General features: G+C 41.8%; 1 protein-coding gene across 1 annotated transcript in view; it reads right to left on the bottom strand.

Moving 5' to 3' along the window:
* Positions 1 to 753: 753 nt before the first annotated feature.
* The window catches only part of LOC122810846 (WD repeat-containing protein 48-like), a 70,191-nt gene continuing 45,381 nt past the window's right edge, over positions 754 to 25,563 (bottom strand). The window contains 2 exon segments of the mRNA XM_044082399.1: positions 754 to 1,507; positions 1,509 to 1,765. Of these exon segments, the coding sequence (XP_043938334.1) occupies positions 1,205 to 1,507; positions 1,509 to 1,765 (560 nt within the window). The 3' untranslated portion in view covers positions 754 to 1,204.

Here is a 25,563-nt window from a genome sequence, read left to right as displayed (position 1 = left end):
CACACCAAACAAACAGCAATCCACACACATACACCTAAAATCTTTTTTTTTTTTTTTTTTTTTTTTTTTTTTTTTCCTCTGAATATGAAATTTATTTGGTGATGTCAAATACAATTGTATATGCTGTTAAACTGTAACTAAACTGTATATGGTCACAAATGACTTGAGTAACGGTAACAAAATGTTATAAACATAAGCAGAGAAAACCTGGCATTCTAAATACGACTAGTATTCTAAATATGGCCACGTAGTGAAATAGTTATTTTACAAATCTCAATCCACTGTTATGAAAATTCCTTCTCCTGTGATGCACAGCATCACAGCACACATAATGATATCAATCTGCCCAGTGTAACACAATATGGCTGATAAACTGAACTTCTATGATATGACATCTTAGAAGCTGTCATAGAGAGCCAAATACCATTATCTAAAATAGTGGTTTTCTTTTACAACAATCAAATTTTGCTCTAAGTATTACAAAATAAGATTTGGATACTGCTCCAAGAGTCACAGTCTTAATAGCATCAAATAAACAAGGGTAAAGTAACCTCTCTAAAATAGTACTTTAACAGATTTCTCTGCCTTTTAATTTCATAAAACTTAGGGAAGCATTTTGTGGCAAACTATACAAAAGGAAAAGGGAAGAGAACACATGGAATGTATTCAACACACGTGTGTATATATATATATATATATATATATATATATATATATATATATATATATATATATATATATATATATACATACACATACATACACATATGTATATATACAAAATAGCTAAATTACAAGTGTTAATGGTATGGCAAATACAGCCAATTTAACATATTGCAACAAGTTTAACTAGCTGAAATTATATTCTCAAGAAACAAAAAGCAGCAAAAGAACCATATTCTTGCTGTTTTTTAAACTCTCATCTCTGTACAACTCATAACAAAGTCCCAACTCCGGTACTAATAGCCATCTCTGCCACACATTAAGAAATGCAGAGATGTTTTAAGTGATTTAAATTACAGTGTTTTCTATTTTACATTATTGACATAGTGACATAAATTATAACCTCTGTCCACACTGAACCAATCATTAGGTGACTGCTCTAGCATAGAGGATGTAGAGTCTTTGTTCAAGACTGCTCTCGAAACCATTGCAGGACACTCTGGCAAATGAATGCTGACCACAAGGAAGCTGTTCACTCCTTTCACGTTGACTTCTGTCTATAGTGAAGTGTCAGATCACCACCACTCTTCCAGATAAAGTGTTTAACTGTTCTGAGGTCCATATTAGGATCCAAAATCTGATCCTGGCAAAGCAGCTCAATTTTCTCCTCTGCTAATACAGCAATGTCTTCCTCCTTTTCTTGTTCTCCTGGTTTCTCATTATTCGATGAACTGGTTGTCTGTGATTCATTGTCAAGATTTATTATCTTCTCATACACATGCTCCATTACCTTTCTCACCTGCAGCATGTCACTGGCAGACAACCGATCCTTTTTTAAGGTTTTTTGCCCCTGAAGACGAATGAGGTTGAAGGTAGAAAGGAATTTTGTTGAATTTCGGCATATTTTTATCAACAGTGATATCAATGACCCACTGTGGTACAGTTTCATTCAGAAGCATGGATTCAGTTTCACCCCCTGAATCCCGACATAATAACCTGAATAAGGTCCGTCCTCCAGCTTCACCAAAAATAACTGGTGTATGAGGTGGCACTTGAAAATATCCATTTCCTTTCTGTATTCGGTTTTCTTGCTCACCATTTACTTAAATATTTTCTGGCAGTCCAAAAATCCTAATGTTATTGCACCTAGATCTATTTTCCAGGTCATCCAGCTTTGTTTGTAAATGTGTATTTTGTTTCAGCAGAAACTCAATGTTGATTTCCTCTTCTTGTATTCTATTTTCCATGTCATTCACAGCTTCTTCTATGCCTGTCATCTGGATCTTCTGTTGTTGCAGGTCCATATGTAACAAGTCTATTTGTTTTGTAGTTTTTTCTATGAAGGTGTCTATTTTAGTATCCATTTTATCCATCTTAGCAGTAAGTTGCTGGATTATAATTATCAGAGACTGAAGTTCTTTCTTGATGCTGGAGTCTTGAGAATTTGTCTTACTGGAACTCATTTCAGACTGATAAACTGACAGGAAATTTTCCAAAGTAATTTCTGACAGGAATATTATTAAGATTTCCTTTCTTTTTTAGATATAGTTCAAGAACTATATAAAACAAACATATTTAGAAAGAAAATTACTTCAAAAATTAATTTTTTAAGTAATTAATTCCTGTCAATGTAATGAAATTGGTGGAGCTGAAGAAATCTGCTGCTATCCTGTGTTCATCCTTGGCCACGCCCCCCCCACATACACCTAAAATCTGACACCTAACCCTACACTAAACTATACACACACACCACTAACTATCCACTTACCTTAACCCAAACCCTAACCCTAAGGTCCGTCACTACCAGACACTCACCTCACCTGCTCCCTAACCCTAACTCACCTAACCCACCCTAACCCTCACGTCCACACAGTCGCACACATACCTAACCCACGCCCTAACCCTAACTTACCTAACCCACCCTAATGCTCACATCCACACAATCGCACACTTACCTGAATCTGACCCATAACTTTCCACCACAGCACTGAAAATACCGAAGCAACAGAAACAGACAGCCAAATTATTTCTCTAGGAAAAAGTCAGGTTTCTGTTGCTTCGATATTTTAAACATTCACTTAAGTAAGTTTGATCAATCAGTGTTTGCTTTTTTAAGCGTTCACTGATCTAATATAGACCCGACATACTTGCCACATGGATTGTTGTATGATATGATAGGTGTCATGGGTGACCAGTAGAGAGGGAATATTACCTCTGTCAACATAGATATCAAACCTTATGTACTGTTAGCATTCAGCAGCCATGGACCTATCTTCCATGTGCATGCATGTAATGAGTGTAGCCACTTGTATGTACAAAGGACAACAACAGTTATGGTATTTTCATTTATGTTGTATGAGTGTGGGATGTACATATCCAGGGCAAGTACATCTAGGTCATATCCAACCATGAGGGTGTTGTTTACTGGTGTACAGCAACAGTCAACTGTGTTAATGCTGACAACATCCAAGGGACCCTGGTATGTGTACAACTGACCTGGTTACAAACAGTGGTATTATTGCATTGCATAACACATTATGCAACTGTGTTAGTACATAGGTACTTTGCACAGTTGATGTAGGGCTAGGTACAATGTACCAGTCGAAGGTTATTTGGTGTTGTACCATAATATTTCATACCACATTTATGGATGTGTGTTGGTAGTCTGAGGAAATGGTGGTGGATGTATATAAGGATACAACCTAGAATGCAGCTTTTGCCACTGTCACCTGTACCTGACTCATCTGTGATGAATTAAGTTGAAGTAGTGGTCTTTACTTGTGAGTAGCCTTTATGAATATGTGGACACCACAACCTGGAGTGGTCCGTACCATTGTTATGGCCCACATGTCTGTTTCTGAGTTATATGGTGGTAGTGCTATTGTGCACTACAAAGCCTTCAGCCAGGTGTTCTTCACTGCACATATGTCAGTATTCCCCACTGTAGGTTCTACACTGAGCAAATGGATTACGAAAGCCACACATCTAGCACTGGTTAGCATAAGCATCCAATGCAATTGTCTTGTAGGTGTCAGGGGGTTACTTCTGTGTTTAGGACATTTGCCATGGAATGGCACTATATGGGTAAATGTGACCTAGGTATTATCCACACTCCCTTGAATCATGGATGCATGTGATCTGTGACAAAGGCTTGTCTTATTTCAGTCATGTCATCCCGGAATGACAGACACTGGACAACCTCATAATTACAACAGGACATTGGCTCATTGTTTTGGTCAAGCAGTTGCCACTCGTACCATGACATCACTGCAAGTGGCAGTATTGTGCTTGGTATCAAATGCTACATCTAAGGTGGCAGACAGCAGCAGATGTTGTGTAGATGACCAATGTCAGATATACTTAGTGTAGTGGTCCTGCTAATAATGACAACTTCTAAAACAGCCGGGAGAGGTCATCTTGACACCTGCACCTCAGTACCATTAGACAATGGGACTTACATATTATGCTTGCACATGCCACTGTTCCAAGTATAATGCCACTGTCCACAACCTGATATCAATGTATGCCTTTCAGGGCAGCAATGTGTGTGACACATGCTGTACTTTGCATCCATCTGTGTGTCCCAGTTAACAAACTGTCTGTCACTTCCACACATGCATGATTGTGTATACTTCACATATATATGGCAGTACTTCATGTACATGTATGCATGTGTATCACACAGCACAGATGCAGATATATCATTTAGGAGCCACATACAGGTATCTGGTAGTGAAACTGTATGATGTGCATATATACTGACAGTTAAGATGTACATAGCTGTAAACCTATGTGTTCACAATAGGAGTCCATTACAATGTGTTCTGTACATCTAAGTGTATCAGCATGCACACTGTGGCCTTCTGTGGTTAGAATCAGAGTGCATCCCAAGCAGCCTTGTGCTACTAAGTGTATGAGCGTACCCACTGCCACCTTGTGCAATTTGAGTCAGTGCATCCAAACAAGCCCTTTGTTTCTAAGTGTATGAGCATGCCCAGTATAACCTTATGTAGTTGGAGTCAGAGTGCATCCCAAATGGCCATGTGCTACTAAGTGAATGAGCATGCCCACTGTCACCTTGTGTAATTAAAGTCATTGCATCCAAACAAGTCCTGTGATTCTATGTGTATGAGCATGACAACTGTAATCCTGTATAGTGATAGTAGTTGTCCATTCCACAGATGGGCATACTACAGTTCAGGGCTTGTTGTGCTGCAACTATACCGCTCAGGCCTACCTATGTCTTACCTGTAGATGATGTGTCTTGTTTGTGCATACAGGTTGTAATGGACTCCTACTTTAAACACACAGGTTTGCAGCTATGTACATCTTAACTGTCAGTATCCCTGTTGATGTCCTCAATCTTAGAAGGGCATTCTGATTGCCTTATAGGTTCATAGGTTCATAGGTTGGTACTAGGCTATCAGCCCTAGGGCCTATACAAGCTTAGCCATAACAATTCCCTGGCTATTTCTTCCCACACTATATACTTCCCTGGACCCCAGTCTAGCAGGGCAACTGATGTGATCCCCTGGTGAATTTCCTTTCTCCCATCCAATCATCAAGGTTCCTTTTGAAGAGGGCCAAAGAGGCACTCTGCTTGACATGTATGGCCAATCTATTCCAGAGTCTGGGGAGTCTCTGGGTCAGGAATCTATCCCTCCAGCATGTTGTGTTTATTCTGATGACAAGGTTTAGATCCCTGGAACATGTGGCTCTGGGGGATTGGGATTTCTTTAAGTGGAGCATGTCCAAAAGCTCTGAGTTTGACATGGCCTTGTATGTTAAGCAGAGATCGCCTCTGAGAAGATGATATGTGACAGAGTATAGCTGGAGTTTTTTAAGGCAGTCAGAGTAGGGCATCTGCTTTAAGCCTGTGATTCTTTTAGTGAGGCAATTATGTGGCCTTTCCAGTTGTTGCAGATGTCTTGAGAGGTACTTACCAAACGGGGCGTTGTATTCTATAATGGGTCTAATGAGGGATGAGCACAGTGGGACAATTACCTCATTTTTTCTGGATGAAAAGCCCTTAGTGATGAGGTGTGCCACATAGAAGGATTTCCTGACTGTTGTGGTGATGTGGTTATCGAAAGTGAAACCACTGTCCACCTGTGTCCCTAAGTATCTTATCACACTTTTGGTGTTTAGTGTACTGCCACCTATATGGTAATTTATGGGCACATGTTTTTTCCCAAAAGGGATAACTTGGCATTGAGCTTGAGCCCATGGCTCTGGCACCAAGCATCTGTTTCTGTAAGGCCCTTTTGTAGAGTATCCACATCATTTGGGGATTCAATAATGGCTCCCAGTTTGCAGTCATCTGCAAACTTTGTTAGCCAGAGTCCCTTAGTGTTGGCCTGTACTTCAGAGAAGTAGATGCCAAACAAGAGTGGTCCCAGGACTGAACCCTGAGGTACTCCACTTGTTACTTGTTTGGAGCTGGATTTGGAGATGGCTACTTTTACAGTGTGGGTTCTATCAGTAAGCCAGTTAGCAACCCATTGGGTGATGTAGGGATTAATGCCCAGCTTAGTAAGTTTATCAATGATTCCAGAGTGGTGGATGGTGTCAAAGGCCTTGGCAAGGTCTAAATAGGCTGTGTGGACCACCTTACCCTTGTCCATGGCTTTGGAGACTGATTCAAAGAAGTCAATCAGGTTCAGGAGACAAGATCGGCCCTTCACGAACCCAAACTGGGTAGGGTCCAGTGTTTGAAGGTTGCCAATGTCTTTGTTTATAAGTTCCATGATAATACACTCCATGGCCTTGCAGATAAGACTCATCAGACTGATGGGACAGTAGTTTCTGGGATCCAAGGTGGATCCCCCCTTGTGGAGTGGAGAAACTGTAGCTCTGCTCCACTCAGTGGGCACGAAACCTGAGGTGAGGCTATGATTAAATATAACACTTAGGTGAGGTGCCAGTTCATATTGTAGTTCATGTAGTACACAGCCCAGGATGTCATCTGGTCCCATGGATGCTGTATTCTTAGCTTTGGAGAGTGCATTTTTTACCTGTGTGGCTGTTATTACCAGAATTTGGCAATCTTCCGATATTGAGATGGGTCATTTAAGGGGTGAGAGGGGGGTGAAGTTGGCACTGAATCAATCTGCCAGGATACTGGCAATATCCTTGGGATCAGTATATTTAATGCCATTCTGTTTTAGCTCAGAGCAAATCTGAGCATTGCCATTTAGATTCTTGACATAGTTTTAGAATGCCTTGTGGTTGTCTTTGGAACCTTTAGCAATTTTATTTTTGTAACTAGCTTTGGAGGATTTTATGAGGGATCTCAGTTTCTTACTGAGGCTGGTAAGGTAGTTTTTTTGCATCCTGGGATTTTCCTCTTTTCTGCAACAGTTTCTTCCTTTTGTTGTAAAGTTTGTTTATAGCAGGGAACCACCAGATTGGCTTCCTTTTTTTGGATGAGAGCATCTTGGTTCTATTTGGGATGGCACGATTCATGCATGAGTGGATGTGCTCGTACAGTGCCTTAGTGTAGGATTCAGCAGTTGAACATTCAGTTCCCATCTGCATGGGTGTCATGAAGTTTGTCACTTCTGACTTGAGTAGCATAAAGTTGGCTTTGGAGAAGTTTTTTATGGAGGTTTCCTTACTGGGAGGTGGGGGTGGGATGTGGATGTTAAGGATGATTAGCTTATAGTCAGACCTGATTAACGAGGGGGTGACCACAGGTGTGGAGCACCGATTTCCCATCTTGGTATTGACCAGGACTAGGATATTGGAGCTCCTGGTGGGACTATGGATTATTTGATCCAGGGCATTGGAATTTATGAATTCCAAGAACTGTTGGGTAAAGGTGTTAGTACACGAGTAGTTTTCCCAGTTAATTGCAGGGTAGTTAAAATCACCCAGTATTAGGGTGATTGGTTCTATCTTAATATGCAATCTGTAATCTCTGTGGCATGTCTCGTAACTGCGTAGTACTGAAATAGTGATCTATAGATAGGCAGGAGTTCTGATCTCACCACTGGCAAGTGTGTGTGTGTGTGTGTGTGTGTGTGTGTGTGTGTGTGTGTGTGTGTGTGTGTGTGTGTGTGTGTGTGTGTGGTTGTGTCAGCAAATGCTTGAGTGTGTGTATTTGTGTCTGCATCCTGTCAAAACAGCGGGTTATACTGCTTTCCAAAGAGAAACCACATTTTGCACTGGCCTTTATCCTTGTCATCTGCTAAACCACCCTTTCCCCCCCTCCCCACTGCAAGTAATCAGTCCTGTGATGTCACCCAGCTCAGAAGCAAAATCAGATTAAGTGTAATTGTATGGGTTCTGTGGCACATACCCCAACTGCATACCACTCTATTAGTTACCTTTACATAGGCAAGACTTGTAAGCACAATACTGGCAAGTGTGTGTGTGTGTGTGTGTGTGTGTGTGTGTGTGTGTGTGTGTGTGTGTGTGTGTGTGTGTGTGTGTGTGTGTGTGTGTGACTACCCTGTAGTCAGGCATACACATGCGTCATGTCCTTTAACATGCTGCACACCATGGTAGTCATCTGTGGTGAGTGGATCTACAAATTATTACATAGTTAGGAATAGAAAAGAATAGACAGTCAAAAATGACTACTATTGGGTATGTTATTTTCCTGGGCCACTGTTGAGCAGTGACACAGAATTGGTCCCTGGGGTGTATTTCCATACCCATCATTCCCCCACCCAAACTCCACAATCCCTGGGTATATTTCCTTAGCCATCATTCCCCACCCCAATCTCCACATACACAACAACCATCCCATCTCTGGTGAACTGATTAAGATTTAAATGTTATAATACAAGAGTTGCCTTTTGTTTTGTGTACATGACAATTCCTTTGGAACCCTTCTGTGTCACAAAGGGTATTCAGACATGTATATATATATATATATATGGCTATAACTGTGTCTGTGTATGTACATATATATATATATATATATATATATATATATATATATATATATATATGTGTGTGTGTGTGTGTGTGTGTGTGTACACATCCTGTAAGTGCATATATGTATTTAGTATTTTTATAACAGTTGTACATATGTAGACTTGTCTATGTTGTTTCACAGAGTACAGTACATTCAAGGGTACTGTACATATGTACACAAAGTGACTGTCCCATTTGTTTTCAGTACTGTGGAATACCTGTAGTAAAATGTGTATTATAAAAACCATGAATCATGCATACAATCCACATGGCTTAGTGATAAGTGCAGTGACCATGGTGTGCATGGTCCAGGGTTCAAGACCTGCAAGGGTTGTTGATAATGTCATTTAGGACTGAATAAGGCACTTGTAAGTGGGTGTAAATGTGTTTTTGTGACAGTAAGTAGTGGGTACACACAGTTAAAAGACATGTACAACTTGCAGTACACTTGAAATGCCCTTCTTTGGTAATCCTGCTGATGTCATTCATTGTGACATACCTTTGAGGAAGAAGTACTTCATTAATGTCTGTGGTGCGTACTATAACTGTGCACTGCTGTAGTGTAAGAAACTAGTTAGGTAGGGGTTCAAATGCTAGACATGACAGGAGTGTGTGTGTGACTTGTATCCTCTGTAGTGGTGGTTGTAAGTGTGTGACACCTGTGGGCAATGTGGAGGGGGGTTTGCATATATTTTATGTTGGCCGTACTCTATATCACAATGTCAACCATACAGAGATAACAGATGTACATTAGCTGTGAGGCTGGGGTGCAAAGCCATACTCATTCATGTGACATCAAGATCAGCCAATCACAGTTAGCAACCCCACTATTACCCAGAGCACACACTCATCCATGTGTCATATGCACACACATGCCTAGGCAACAGCCAATATGTGGGTAGTACACTGCATATTAGCCACTGATAGTAACTATGCAGTGATAGCAGTGGGCTACAAAGGGCATGTAACCCTGGCCATCTGTCCAATATATACGTACATGCACACAGTGCACCTCCACCATGTTCCCCAGTGGACACCTGCACCACCTATGGTGCCTTCACATGTGACTCACAACAGACATCCTGGCAACATGCTTACAACCGCTTTACAGTGCCTTAATCACTCTGTATCCATCGGCCCCTGTTCTGCCTAGCAACAAAATCAACAACCTCTGCTAGGCTTGAACCCAGGACTATGCACACCATAGCCAAAGTGATTTACTTCTAAGCCACTTCTGATATGCATAACCCTGCTGTATTCACAAACATATCATCTGGCCCAGTCATTCGACAGTACAGAGTATGTATTCTAACATGCAGATGTATGTGTGTGTGAAAATATATTAATGTCTACACAGATACAAATGTATATATATATATATATATATATATATATATATATATATATATATATTTATGAGAGAGCGAGCGAGAGAGGAGAGGGAGAGATATATAGATAGATATAGATATAGATATATAGATATAGATATAGATATAGATATAGATATAGATAGATATATATATCCACATATGTGTAAGCAGATATTTATATCTATATAGGTACATACAGACATAAATCTGTAGATAAGGTGGGAACATAGCAGAAACATATATGTCCACATGTACCATGAATGGGTTTGACAGGTACAAACAACATACGTCATGCAAGAATAGGTATCCCCACACTCAGCAAAACATGTCTGACCTGCAATACACTGCCAACTGTTGCAGATCCCATAACCAGGACCTTACACAACAAGACCACAAGATGTTAACAGTACCCCATACCGCCTGTATGATGTCAGGCTGGTATCAGTAACATATCATGCAGTACAGTCAGGATCATAATGACTCCCATTTTGCAGTCATCTTTTACCTTTGTTAACCAGAGTCCCGTACTGTTGGCCTGTACTGCAGAGATGTAGAATTTAAACAACAGTGGTCCCAGGAATGAACCCTGAGGTACTCCATCTGTCACTTGTCTGGGAATGGATTTGGAGATGGTTACACCTAAGTTTGGGTTCTGTCAGTAAGCCATGTGGCAAACCATCAAGTGGCATAGGGATGTATGGCCGGATTAGTGTGTTAATCTATGTTTCCAGACTGGTGTATGGTATTGAAGGGCTTGGTGAGGTCCACATAGGCATTGTGGACTGCCTTACCCTCTTCAACAGCTATGCAGACCGAGTCAAAGCAGACAATCTGTTTCAAGAGGCATGACTGGCCCTCCATGAGCCCAATCTGTGTGGGGTCCAGTGTTTGAGGGTTGCCAATATATTTTTTCCATACTTCACTGATAATGCATTCCATGGCCATGCAGATCAGGCTTATCACACCAATGTGACAGTAGTTCCAGGGATCCAAGGTGGATCTCCCCTTGTGGAGTGGGACAACTGCAGCTGTGTGCCACTCAGTGGGCACCAGGCCTGATGTGAGGTTATGATTACACATGACAGTCTGGTCCCATGGATGATGTATTCTTAGCTGTGGATAGTGCAGTTTCTGCTTGGAACTCTGTTCATATTGCCGTTGGCCCTTTTGGGGGTGAGAGGGGATGACTGTGGCACTAAACCAATCCGCCAGGATGCTGGCACAATTTGTGGGAGCAATCTATGTAATGCCATACTGTCATAGCTCAGAGCATGTCTCAGCATTGCCTGTTAGATTCAGGACATAACTATAGAATGGTGTGTGGTTGTCTGTGGAATCTGTAATGATTTTAGTTACATAACCAGATTTGGAGGATTCCATGGAGGATCTCAACATCTTACTGTGGCTGGTAAGGGAGTTGTTTGCATCCTTGGAGTATCCTTTTTGCTTCAACAGTGTCTACCTTCTGTTGTATACTCTGTTAATAGCAGGAGAACACCAGAGTGGCTTGCTTATTTGGGAGGTGAGCATTGTGGTTCCATGTGGGATGTCAGGAACCATGCACAAGTGGACGTGCTCATACAGTACCTTAGTACAGGATTCATCTGTAGAACTGTCAGCTCCTGTCTCCATGGGTGTCACAAACATTGCCACTTCTGCCTTGTGTAGCATGAAGCTGGCTTTGGGGAGGTCTTTTATGGACATCCGTATATACATTCCTTTCACATGTTCACTTTGATTAGCCTATATTGGGATTACTGTGGTGAAACCTCAGTCTCATGTGCTGTTGTGATGGCTTAGTGGTTAGTTACTGTGACTATAATGTACAGTGTCCTGGGTTCATGACCTGCAAAGGTGGGGTATTGTTGTCTGGCCAGGACAGCAATTAATGCATGCAGACTAATTGTGGAAATTAGGTTGGTCACACTTAATACAATTCAAATGCTCTACATTGGTAATCCTGATGATGTCAATCACTGGGGAGTACACCTTTGGGGAAGAGAGTACTCCAGCAATCTGTGTGGTGCATATTATAACAGTGTATTGCTGTGGTGTGATATAGAACTCTGGCATGGGTTCTAGTCTCACACATGGGAGTTGTGGATTCTTTGGTGTCTGTTCCTATGCCTGTGTAGAGAGTGCTGCATGTTTGGCTAGTCACACTCATTACGATTCATTGGCCCTGCTTTGGCAATCCTGCTGATGTCACCCACCTAGAAATACACCTCTGGGACTACTGTAACCAGTAATCTCTGTAGCTTGTCCTGTAACTGTGTAATGTTGTAGTGTGATAAGCTAGTTTGGTAGGTGTTCTAATCCCAGACTTGCCAACTGTGTCTGTCTGCCTGAGAAGGGAACAGTGCTTTTTAGAGTATGCAAACTCCTTACAATTCATATACTCAACTTTGGCAAGGCTGCTGATGTCACCCATCAAGAAATACACCTCTGAGAGTGCTGTAACCCAGTAATCTTTGTAGTGCGCCCTGTAACTGTGTAATGCTTTAGTGTGATAAAGTAGTTTGGTAGGTATTCTAATCCCAGACTTGTCAACTGTGTGTGTGTGTGTGTGTGTGTGTGTGTGTGTGTGTGTGTGTGTGTGTGTGTGTGTGTGTGTGTGTGTGTGTCTATCTGCCTGAGAGGGGAGCAATGCTTTTTAGAGTACTCACACTCCTTATAATTCATATACTCAACTTTGCCAAGGCTGCTGATGTCACTCACCTAGAAATACACCTCTGGGAATGTTGTAACTCAGTAATCTCTGTAGCATGTCGGGTAGCTGCGTACTGCTGGAGTGTGATTTAGAACTGTGGTAGGGTTCCATCCACAACCATGGCAGTTATGTATGTTTTGTGTGTGTTTCAATGTCTGTGTAGGGAGCAATGAATTATAACCTACTCACTCGCAGGATATTTACAATGCCTTACTTTGGTAATCCTGCTGATGTCATTCCTTGTCAAATACACCTCTGGGGAACAAATTCCCTAGTAATCCTCGTGGCTATAACATCTCCATGCAGTAGTGTAATATAGATCTTGGTCATGGGTTCTATACCCATGTGTCTCACTATCTGTTTTGTGAGCAATGCATTTTGGGCTACTCACTTCCAGGAAATTTGAACTGCCCTACTTTGGTAAACCTGCTGTTGCAATTCCTTGTGAAATATACCTTTGGGGATGAGGTAACCCAGTAATCTCCGTAGAGTGTGCTATAACTGCATAATGCTGTAGTATGATAAACTAGTTATGTAGGAGTTCTATTCCAAGACATGGCAGGTGTCTGTGTGTGTTGGTCAGTCATATACTGTGTGGAGGTGGCTGTGAGTGTCTAACCACTGGACATGAGGAGCGAGTTTTGTAATTTTCCTCTATGGTGGCCATATTATATGTCACAATGTCCACCTCATGAGGATTACAGATTTTAATCAGCCAAGAGACTGGGTTGGCAAGCCATACCCCTACATCTGCCAAAAGGTCTGGTGAACAAAGTAAGCAACCATACTATTACCCAGAATACGGTCTGAACCCATGTGTCATACACAAACACACTTGCCTAGAAAAATCCCGCTATGTAGCTAGTACCCTATACATTGTTGACAGATAGTAGGCATGGTGTGATTGCAGTGGGCTGAAGATGGCACAGCACCCTGTCAACCAGTACAATAAGCACATAATTGTGGACAATGCACTTTCACTATGTTCCTGGCTGGACACCTGCAACATATGTGGTGCCATCAAATGTGATCCACAAAGGACATACAATGCCTTACACACATGCCCTGTATGGACATGTAGCACTGATACCAGGGGATATCTGTATCATGCTATCAATGCAGGTGCAGGGTCAACCTGCTGTCTATTAGCAGGTCCTGCCACACCAGGCCAGGATTGGCACATCTGATTATAACAGTCTGTGTACATAACATGTGCCAGGCAAACCAGGTACACTTAAACATGTCACTGTACACTAATGTGGGACATTCACATTCCATGCAATGTCCATATCAAGGACTATCAAACACAGACATGGCATGCATTGCAAATCAATGGCCACACACAATAGTAACCGGGATGACAGGATGGTTAATACAATACCCATCTGTGTGGGACATTGCAGACACTACACCCCTGAACCACACTGCAGACCATCATCAGGAGGCCTGATGCCAAGAATTACCCCTCATCCAGCCTTGTACAGCCATCTTGCACAGTCAATCACTACACACCCATGAAGTAATGCACACATGCATGCCAGTACTGGCACCTTGTGTCTGCATGTGGGGTATGATGTTCCCAACCACAGTCACACTCAGTATAACTCCCATTGGCATACTGACTGATGTCAGACACGTTTACATGCCCTAGCCCATAGAACCTCAGGATAACCCCTGTGATGCATGTAATACCTGTGCATTACTGTACTGTGGCAACCTAAGTAGAGTAGTTAGGAAGTGTATTTGTGAGCCTGACAAAGTGTGCCAATGTGTCTGAGTCCCTTAGAGAGTGTGGCTGTGTTTACAATGACATCTGTTCATGTGGGCAGCCATGTGTGCTACACCTAATGTATGTCTACTATATCTCTGTTGCAGATGTCACTCACCAGCACACATATATGTTCTTATAGCACAACAACATGTCAGCTATGTGGCACATGGAGTAACTGCATGCACTTGTAATAGTAATGGTTAGTCAGTCAGGGGATTTAACCCCTGTACTGGTAGGTGTGTGACAGAAGATCCTTAGGTTTTAGTCTCCCAGCCCTTCTCTGATGTACTTTGCCTCTGTCTGTCCCTCCCACACACTCTCTGGTAGATGTGGAGATGTACACCTGCTCAGCAGCAGCTTGTGTTTTGTAAGTGATGGTCATGATCAGGTGATGGCCTCTGCACCTATTGCAGTCCTCCTCTAGCTGATTGCATGTGGAACAGCTATGGTGACATTCCCATAGCCAATTGCATGGAAATACAGTACAATATCTAGGAACATCATGTTGGTGTTTGCCCATGACAGTCGCTGTGAGTGGAACTTGGATCTGGTGTTTGGTAAACAGCATCACAGATAAAATCTGGATATTCCTCAAACAACATACACAGTGGAAAATAGCCTAAAGACAGGAGGGTGATGTGCCAGACATGACTACAGCATGTAAGTGTAGATATGCTTCATTCAGACTACTGCCAATTTAACAGGTTGTGTGTGGTAATGGCTAGTCTGCATGTTTTAATAACTGACAAAACAGTGCTCTGTTTGTGAGGAAACCCCCTTCTGTAGGGTCATCTGTGGACTGGTCAGTGTGTGGAACCATTTGTTTCTTGTGTTACTCACAGAACACATATCTGTGAACTGGAGAAGCATAGTTTGAGGATTGCAGACAGTACAGGGTGACAGTGATGAGAGTTACTGCCATCGCATCCCTGATTGGACATATGTCACATGAAACAGTGGTATGACAGTCACTGTCTGAGGTTATCACAGTGACATGCCAATAATAGGCCACTGTTCATAGCTGCAGTCACAAGTCATTTACGCTTTGGACATTTGTCATGCAGTTTATATGCATGTGTTGTGCTCCCTCTGCAAATGTATGACATCTGTTGTCTTGGGTTGATGGTAATATCTATGCATGCTGTTATAAGTAATCCTGAATGCTGTTGACTATTACTAAGCCTTATTTGTGTTAAAACTGCAACATTATAGGCTGTATGGGATTGGACGTCCCAGCGGAACCACCTGTCCCACATCAGCTGGCCATGGCACCGTGTACCAGGACGTCTGGGGCCCAGCCTTGGACCTCCACCTCTGTTGGCTTTGCACCACCTTCGGGTGGAACCGCCACTGAGGATGGGGATTGCCCCCCCCCCCCCGGGAGCAGGTCCAGACAGGAACTTGTCAGCCATCATACGGTCCAGGCCGTGGAGCGTAAGGAGCTCAATAAGGGGTTTTGAGGCCAGCTACACCAGCTTGAGGACAGAGTGGCACATTTAGAGGGTGAGTTTGCCCCTCCTAGACAGTCCCCAGCACAGCCACCCTTGGGGCTGTGAAGGTGCAGTGGTGGCTGCCCATGGGTGGGGAACCTCCATCCTACTGTTTCCATTAGGGGGCTTATGGGCTTGTGACTGCCAAACACCCCTCCCCATCCAAGATGTTCCCCCCACGTGTCATATACCACCCCTGTATGCTGTCTTGTCTGTCATCCTACCCAACCTATCCTCCACGAGCATACCTACTCTCCTTCCCCAACATCCCACTCTCACCTTACAGAAATGGAAACAAAAGGCCAGTCTGTTCCCAGAACAACCTTTGCCCCATACATAGCTGTCCATTTCACACACGTGTCCACTGGATACATGTAACCTTTTCAATTTGCATCACAACATACTACTGTTGTCCTCACCCCTCTCTCAGGTACATGATCTTGGTATGCACATGACTCCTAAAGGTTCCAGGTACACGTGATGCAGATGACCCCCAGTGTACACATGACACTACCTGTCCCTCTATGGTTACCCCATTTAACTTTTTAATGATGATGATGTTGCACACAGCACCTTGCAAGAGTACTGTTCTCACATAATGATTGGACAGGAACTGTTTTGTTAATGTAAATAAAATTCTCAAAGTAATGTATTTGGGTAATGTACAAATATTTGCATGTATTAATGACACATGTCTGCCTAAGGGAATCTTGATATTACATAGGACAACACCACTACATAATACAGGAGTTGCTGGTGTTTTCTTTCTCATTCTTTTTTAATGCTTTGTTGTCACATGGTATGTTCTTGATATATCTATATATATCTATATCTATGTATGTATATATATATATGGACATAAACACACACACATACATCTACATAATGAAATACATTTCCTATACTGTTGAATGACTGTGTGGGATGATATGTTTGTGATAACATCCAATGTCTATATATCTTCCATGGCTTAGTGGTAAATCACATTGGCTGAGTGGCGCAGGGTCCCTGGTTTCGAGCCTTGCACAGGCTGTTTATTTTGTTGCTGGGCAGAACAAGAGCCATTGGATACGGAACGATTAAGGCACTTTTAAGCAGTTGTGAGCGGGTGTGCGCAGGTTTGCATGACGGTAAGCAGTGGCTACTTTTGGTTTCAGTTACTTACACTCAGTCACCTTCTTGATTGCTTAACCTGTGTAGGCAGTGCTTACCCCTGAACAAACAGGCTGAAACCTGCTCACTGCTGCTTAAAAGTTCTTACTCCCGCTTACTCCTGTGCTAATTTCTTTAAAAGAAAAGAAAAAAGGGATGATAGGAAAGTGGTGAAAAAGGGGCACAAAGAGTGAAAGACAGTAGGCAAGGTAGCTAGGGATGTTCAGGAAGGGTGTAGGGAAGGTCCTTAGCTGACCATTTCTTCTACAGCAACGTTTGTGCATATGCAATAAACTTGGTGGTACATTTGAACACTCAAAACCCTGAAAGAGGGGTGAGGACAACAATAGTATGTTGTGATGCCAATTAGAGATGTTTACATGTGTCCAGTGGGCACATGTGCGAAATAGATAGCTATGTATGGGGCGTGCTTTTTTGAAGGAACAGATTGCCCTTTTTTTCTTTTATGTTTAGGTGAGAGTGGGATGCTGGGGAAGGAGAGTAGGTATGATCAGGGAGGATAGGTTGGGTAAGATGACAGGCAAGACAAACAAGATGCATACAGGGGTGGTATATGACACATGTGAGGGGGACACCTTGGACGGGGAGGGGTGTTTGGAAGCTGCAAGCCCATGAGCCCACAAATGGATACAGTGGGACTGAGGTCCCCACCCATGGACAGTCACCACTGCACCTTCACATCCCAGAAGGTGGCTTTGCTGGGGGTTGTGTAGGAGGGGCAGGCTCACCCTTTAGTCGCACCACTCGACCCTCAGGCTGGCATAAGTGGTCTCAAATCTCCCTGTCAAGCTCCCTACGCACCACGGCCCGGACCGTACCACGGGTGACAAGTTCCTCTCCCCTCCTGCTCCCGGGGGGGGGTTAGCCCCATTCCCTGTGGTGGTTCCACCCGAAGGTGGTGCAGGGCAAATGGATGAGGAGGTCCTAGGCTGGGCCCCAGATGTGCTGGTGCCCAGTGCCATGGCCAGCTGAGGTGGGACAGGTGGGTCCACTGGGACCAGCCTTTCCATACAAGCTATGTTGTAGCATGTTTAAGGCAGATATGGGTTAGTAATAGTCAACAGCATTCATGATTAGTTATAACAGTATGCATAGGTATTCCCATTACCCAGGGCACCAGATATAAAATAGTTGCAGAGCAGGCAGAACACATGCATATATGGGTAAACAGTGGCCATTACAACAACATGCAGGTTTTATTGATGGCAACAGGCCATTAATATGGGAGTATTTTAACATGGCACATGCATAAAAACATATGTGAATATTTATAAACCAATAGAACATATGTCCCAGCAAAGGTTAATACCAAATGAGTTGTGTAAATCGGTTATTTCTGCACATATGGTAGGGTGAGAGAGAGAGACAGTTCAGTTAACAAATAATAAATCCTTGTAGTTTTCACAACATTCATAGTCACTGCAGTGGTCTGTCCCTTACATGTATTATTACACTACCCAATGGCATTATATTGTATAATGGTATGTTTGTAGATTAGTATGTACGAGACCTGTGTCTTACGTACAGGCTTGACAAGATGCAGGTGTTAATGCAACATGTTTTGTGACTGCTGTCATGCACTTTGGGTGAGATGCTGGGATGACAGGTATGTTTGCATGTACATTCTCTGACTATGTACAAGTCTGACTACCAGTTATATGTCGTTAACAACTGCCAACATTTCTTGGATCATCACACTAATTTGTCAGGGGAACAGGGCAAAAGGCAGGTGATGAGGGACATTTATCAGGACATACTGGGCAGATTAGAATAGTTGAGGGGTATGAATATGCATACCATTTTCTATTTGAGCATTCTAGCAAACTCTGTACAGTTGTTAAGTGTATATATGCATACAGCTTTCTCTCTGAACATTCTAACAAACTGTGTGCAGTTGTATGGAATGATTATGCATACAACTTACTAGCACTCATGGGATCCAAACCCCTGATGTGTGTGACAAAAGCATTACAGTAAAGATCACTGTACACTATGCTATCAGACAATTGTTGTGAGGCTTTGCAATGCATTTTGTCTAATATGACTGACCTGTTTGCACTTCCAACATTGTTATACAGCACTTCATACACATTTTATCTGCATGCCACAGTGTGGGTAACACTGCTTACTACAACAGTACTATTTAATAACTGGAACAGTACAACAACATATGACTGCAGAGTAAACAGAAGCAATGCAAGGGTTACACCTTTATTTGCAGCATATTACACAATTCTGTATGCTGATACAACACTTTCTGAGGCTCTTACATTTATTTGTTATGACAGTACATGCAGGCTATTTACTAACCTGCCTCGCAACACATCCTTTGCAGCCTAGCATCATAGACTTGCTGGTTCGCAGCATGCTCATCTGCAGCTTTCAGAGAAGTACAGTGATATTTAGCCATACCTATCCATAGTATACACAAGCTAGGCAATTATTAACTACATAGTGGAAGGAGTACTTACTCAGTTCTGGGGCATTCTGCATCTGCCTTGCTTCCTGTTCCAGGACATCCCCCCTCCACCGCTTCAGGTCTGCATGGTGGTGCCCGACCTGCTCACCAGTTCGAGGGATACCTCTGTTACTAGTGAGGTCACGGGCGAGACTGTCCCAGGCCTCCATTTTGTACTGCGAGCCCTGGTACTGGCCTTGCAGTAGTCTCCTGTCATGATGCTTTACCAGGAGCCATACCATGAATTTGAAATCCTGGATGCCCCAGCATTGTGATCTAAAGCAAGTGCTTTCTCCCACTCCAGCCATTCTGCCTGTAGGGGGATGCTACAACCAGTTATGAGCTGTATTCCTGCCTGTTCAGTTTAAGTAGGGCCGGATTCCCGAACTTTTCCATAATTGGCTGGTTTTGAAAAGGCTAAGCTATGGGCACACCTGCTTACATCAGGTTGGCACTGCTTAAAGAGGTGTACATGTGCGCATATTGTATTGGCTTCCCTACACATTGCTTACAATGACTTAATTGGGGTGTGCTGTGGTTAGCATTGCTTATTGGTTATCTAGCATTATATTTGCCTTTTGTCAACAATGTCTTATTCATTACAGGTTATATATGTGTCTGGTATCCGTGATTCATGTGTACATACACTGTATGTGGTCCTGGGGACTTCAAAACTTTATTGCAGTGACATCTCAACTTTATGTTTACTGCAGTACTCCAATTCACGTATTTATGGTCTGTGGCAGGTTATAGAACATTACACTGTACATAGATTCAGTTCACATGTTTGATTTGATTTCCCTGTGGTGAGGATTAGTTTGCTGATACCTCCTTTATATGTATGGTTATCATGGCATAGTGGTTAACTACTGTGACTGTGATGTACAGGGTACTGAGTTCTAGCCTTGCATAGGCTGTTTATTTTGTTGCTAGCCAGAACATGAGCCATTAGGTACAGAGTAATTAAGGCACTTTAAAGCAGTTGTGAGTGGATGTGCACGGGTTTGCGCAGAGCTAAGCAATGCTAACCTCTGGTTAGATTTTCTTACTCTCAGTTAGCTTCTACATTGCTTAATCTGTGTAGGCAATGCATACCCCTGCGCAAACACACTTAAACACGCTTACTGGTACTTATATATGCTTACTACTGCTTATTTATGCTTAAACCTGCTTACAAGTGCCTTATTCATTATGACACTGACACTTCACTCCAGTTCACTTTTAATTGTTATTATGCAGGTTATACAGCAGACAGATGTCAAAATATGTTCATTTACAGATTACCAATGGAAAATGGTATGTGCTGCAGTGGGATTCGAAACGGGAATGTCTGTTCATGCCGCGGATGCTCTAGCCACTACACTATTGCTGTGCTGCTTCATTTGCATATATACACATATACCCATGGAACCTAGTTCCCCAAACACCCACCCCTACACTTCACTGACACAGCAGTTATCCATTCTTCAGTTGGATACACGGTGTATCCACACCACTACACACTGGCCACTCCCTACTCCTGTAGACCCATCCCATGGGTTGGCTCACTCCACGTATCCTCAGACATCCCAACCTTTTAGTCCACAAACACTGGTGAAATGAGTGATCAGTAGGACACTATTCACAATTTTTGGGTTGTCCCACCTGGGACACACATGTCTTTATTTCAAGATTAGACTCTATACTTCATTACATCGTTACTCCCGTTAACAAGACACTACAATAAATTAATAACTATGACTATGTGGTAATGCACAAGTTACACATGAGCTAATAATGTATGAGCTCGGTGAAATTATATTACATATAGGACCGGTTTAGTGATTGGCGTTGCCGTAGCAGGCAGATCACAGGAATGATTCCACTATTTCATAGTGAGAAAGTCCTCTAATTTTATTTATTTTTTTCCTTTGGACAAAGTACACACTTATGCATTTTTGTAGACTCGTCCCTTCCCTCTTATACACAACCTATTATTCTATCTACTGTCGAGATTTGTAGGGGCACTTTCATGTTATTTATGTCTGCAAAAGGAATTAATGTGTTATAGGGAATGTACGTCTACATATAGATGTATGCATGCGTGTATGCATATATGCTTATAACAAACTCACTGACCTCCATGAGGCAGTCCAGTTAGAACCAGGCCATCCAACCCTGACACGCCTGGCTCCATAATTTCATACCCATGGTTCCTCCACCCCACCCGAGTTCAACATAACACGCAAACCATCCATTCTCCAGTTGCTATTACAGCCATAACACACCTCCACACATTGCCCTCTCCCCAGTGTTAGGGACCCTACACGTATGTTGCCCCAATCCATGTATCATCAGGCTCTCCCACCATTTGGTCCTTGAACATACCTGCCTTGGCTTGTGTAATCTTCGGAAGTCCAAACAACCTGCAATTTTTGGGTAGTCCCACCAGGGACTTCCCTGTGATTGTTTGTAAAGTAAACTTATCAGATTGACAGTGTTACTCCCACTGGTAGTATCCTGCCTGTGGTGTGAGTAGCAGTGATTTGCTCACCCCTGCCCAGCTTGATATGACATAAGCTGACGGCACTAAATAATACTGGGGTTGCTGTTGATTTCCTTCTCGTTCCTTTTGTATGTTTTATTGTCACAACGTTCATATGTATGTATATATATATATATATATATATATATATATATATATATATATATGTATTACATATCTGTGCATACACATGCACATACATCTACATAATTATATACATTTCCTATGCTGGTGCATGACTATGCTGGGCGATATGTTTCTGATAACATCAGATTTATGTATAGCTGCCATGGCTTAGTGGTAAATCACATTAGCTGTGGTGTGCAGGATCCTGGGTTTGACCTTTGCAGAGACCATTTATTTTGTTGCTGGCCAGAACAAGGGCTGTTGGACACAGAGTGATTAAAGCACTTTTAAGCAGTTGTGAGTGGGTGTGTGCATGTTTGCACAATGGTAAGTCTGTCATATCTTCTAATTACAGTTTCTTAAATTCAGTTAACTTCTACTATGCTTAATGTGTGTGGGCACTGCTCACACCTGCACAAATGCACTTAGACTTGCTTACTGGTGCTTATATATGTTTACTACTGCCTATTTGTGCTTACACCTGCTTACTAGTGCCTTATTCATTATGACACTACCACTTTGATTGAATGACATTAGTTAAAAATTTCATGCAGTACTCCAGTTCACATTTACATGTTATTATGTAGGTTATACAGCAAAAAAATGTATAAATGTGTTCATATACACATTCCACATGGAACATGATATGTGCTATAGTGGGACTCGAACCGTGAATGCCTATTTGCTAAGCGGATGCTCTAACCACTACACTATTGACGTTAACGTTGATTCCGCATGTTTTTTTTTCTATTTGGATGATTTTGATGTGTAAGCTACGCTAGGCAGAGGGCAGCGACGCACAAACACACTGCGCTTCGCTTACACTTTCAATAATGAATCAATACAAATGTAAAATAGGGACACAGGGAATCTAATTGTGATAGTTCTAGGGACGAGGCTCAACATTCCACTGTGTGCTTGTGTGTTTACTACTTTGATTTTATTTCAGTTTTTGTGGACACTCTTGTATGCTTAGCATACATTTCAGTATCCACGAACACTGAATTAATTGCTTACTATTAGAGGCGGGCTCTAATAGTAAGCATTGTAGGTTGTGCAACTGCGGGGGCATATTTAAGCCTCCGTAGAGCACTTAAACATGCCCCCTGCACTAGCACACATTTCCTGTGCACGTCGAGGGTGCTGCAACGCACCCTCATAAATATTCATATGGTGCTGCTGCATCATCTGTAAGGAGGATGTTCGGTGCAAGGCTAAAACCGTCCTTGCGCCGAGCTTCATCTCCAAGAGACATGCACAATCTAGCGGCCAGAATTAAAAGACAAGCTAGACAAAATAACATCATTAATATCATTCATGAAGGAAGAAAAAATAAAATAGTTTCAGCTATAAGTGAAATTCTCGAAGCTTACAAACATCACTATGCGAAACACTATAGAAACAGTAAAACTTATTCCAATTGCCCAAATTTAGAAATAAACTTTAACAAAGTTAATAAAATTCCAGAAAAATTAAAGATAGATATTCAAAAACAAATTACGTATAAAGAAATCACAGATATTATCAAATAAAGTAAGTGCAATAAAGCACCAGGAATGGATGGTATTATAATTGAACTATATAAACATTTTTTTTATCATCCATAATCTCAGTGTTTCATAACACTTTATGTTAGAAAAATATGTATTAGTAATATGCACTAAGCATTCAAGGTTTAAAAGGGTTAATACATTTATTCTGTTCACACTGCATGAATCTGCACAGCTATTAGAAACTTAACAAGAAGCATTCTATTTTCTGCTAATGTCAGCAAATAACAAGAAGTAATTCATTTCTACTAGTGTCACGAGACTTAACAAAGAGTTATTGATTTTCTGCTTATGCCATGAGAAAGTACACAGCTGCTAGAAGCTTTGATAAGGAACACAATGGATGCTTGAAAGTATAAACCGTAGTCAGCATTACTTGTACCTAAGCTAGAAATGTACCTTGAATCTAGGCAAAATGTAACACATATATTAGAACTGCACAATTGAAGAATTGAAAGTTTGTGGTGGGCTAAAATAAGCCCCAAGGCCAGGTTGTTTTTCTCAAATGTTTTGTAAATCAGCAGTTATTCGCAACTAGTCAGCAATTAGTCTGGTAACATTTTTTGTAGAACAATACAGAAAGCTGTGTCTAACTACGTCAGCAATAGAAGTAACATTTCTGTGTGACATGGAAAGAACTGTATAAAAATGCCATACTAATTATTAATGTTCAGACAAACCATTCTGCCAGCATGCTTTGTCTCCTTGCTGCAAATTAATAAAGGGTGCCTTGCCTGAACCTTACGTGAATTGGTCTTTGAAGTTTTTTCCTTTGACAGATTGGTCCTTCAGACCGGAACCCTCTCTTCACCTCGGATCAGACGGGCCAGGTGGTTGAAACTGTACGGGGAAGAAACCAAATTGGTTCTTCTTATTTGAAAAGCCCTCCAACTAAATTCTCGTTCAAAAGAGGCCAGCCACTTTCTGATCTGCGACTGAAGGACAGGTCTCCGCGAATCAGGTGATCAATCACATAGGCTCAGGTAAGGTGAATCTACTTTTTCCTGTTTTCTGTTTTAGATCAGGGACCAGATTTGTATTGTTTCTGTCAAGACTGTATTTTTGCTTACAAGTCAGGGACAGAAAAGATTACTGTCTTGTTATAGATCAGGAGAAACAGAATAAGTAGGCAGTCATTCTGAAGAGACTATAACAAAATCCATGGTACCATGTTAAAAATAAGAGAAGTTATGTAACGATCAAAAGGGTAGAACAAAATGGGTAATAATTGCACAAAAAGACCCCAAAATCTGCCGTTAACAGAAGACGCAAAATACATGCAGTCGCAGCACACCGACAATATTAAATATTATTCAAAATGGGTTAATAAATATGATTTTGACGGAAAATTAGAAAAACCCTCACTTATCAAACTTGTCAAACAGCTCAAAACTGATTCCAAAGGTCGGGTAAAAAAGTAACGTAAATTAGGAATTCCTCAGGCACACAGGTGGATTGAGGAAGTAAACCGTAGAGAACAAAAGAACAAGAATTCAAAAGCAATGTTTTTAGATAAGGAGGACAATAACTTAGTAATAGCATCGGCTCCTCCGCCTCCCTTACCGGAATATGAAGCAAGTGAACAGGTTAGTCCACCCCCACGATATCCTGTGGTCACTGAAGAAAGAGGCGTTATGAAAATAAAACCGTATATTAGAGATCCCATCGGGACCAGGTCTCGAACAAGGGCATGTAACTCAAATGAAGGCATCAAGTTATATTAAATGGTTAAGAATTCACGATCTATGAGTGAAGAAGAAATGTGCCCACTTATAGAAATACCCAATCCTCAGGCAGGACAAGAT

Source organism: Protopterus annectens, chromosome 9.part0, assembly GCF_019279795.1.
Source record: "Protopterus annectens isolate FY-2018-M chromosome 9.part0, PAN1.0, whole genome shotgun sequence".
NCBI classification, from domain to species: Eukaryota; Metazoa; Chordata; order Ceratodontiformes; family Protopteridae; genus Protopterus; species Protopterus annectens.
The sequence above is the reverse complement of the archived record's forward strand: the minus strand, read 5'-3'. Positions and strand labels throughout refer to the sequence as shown.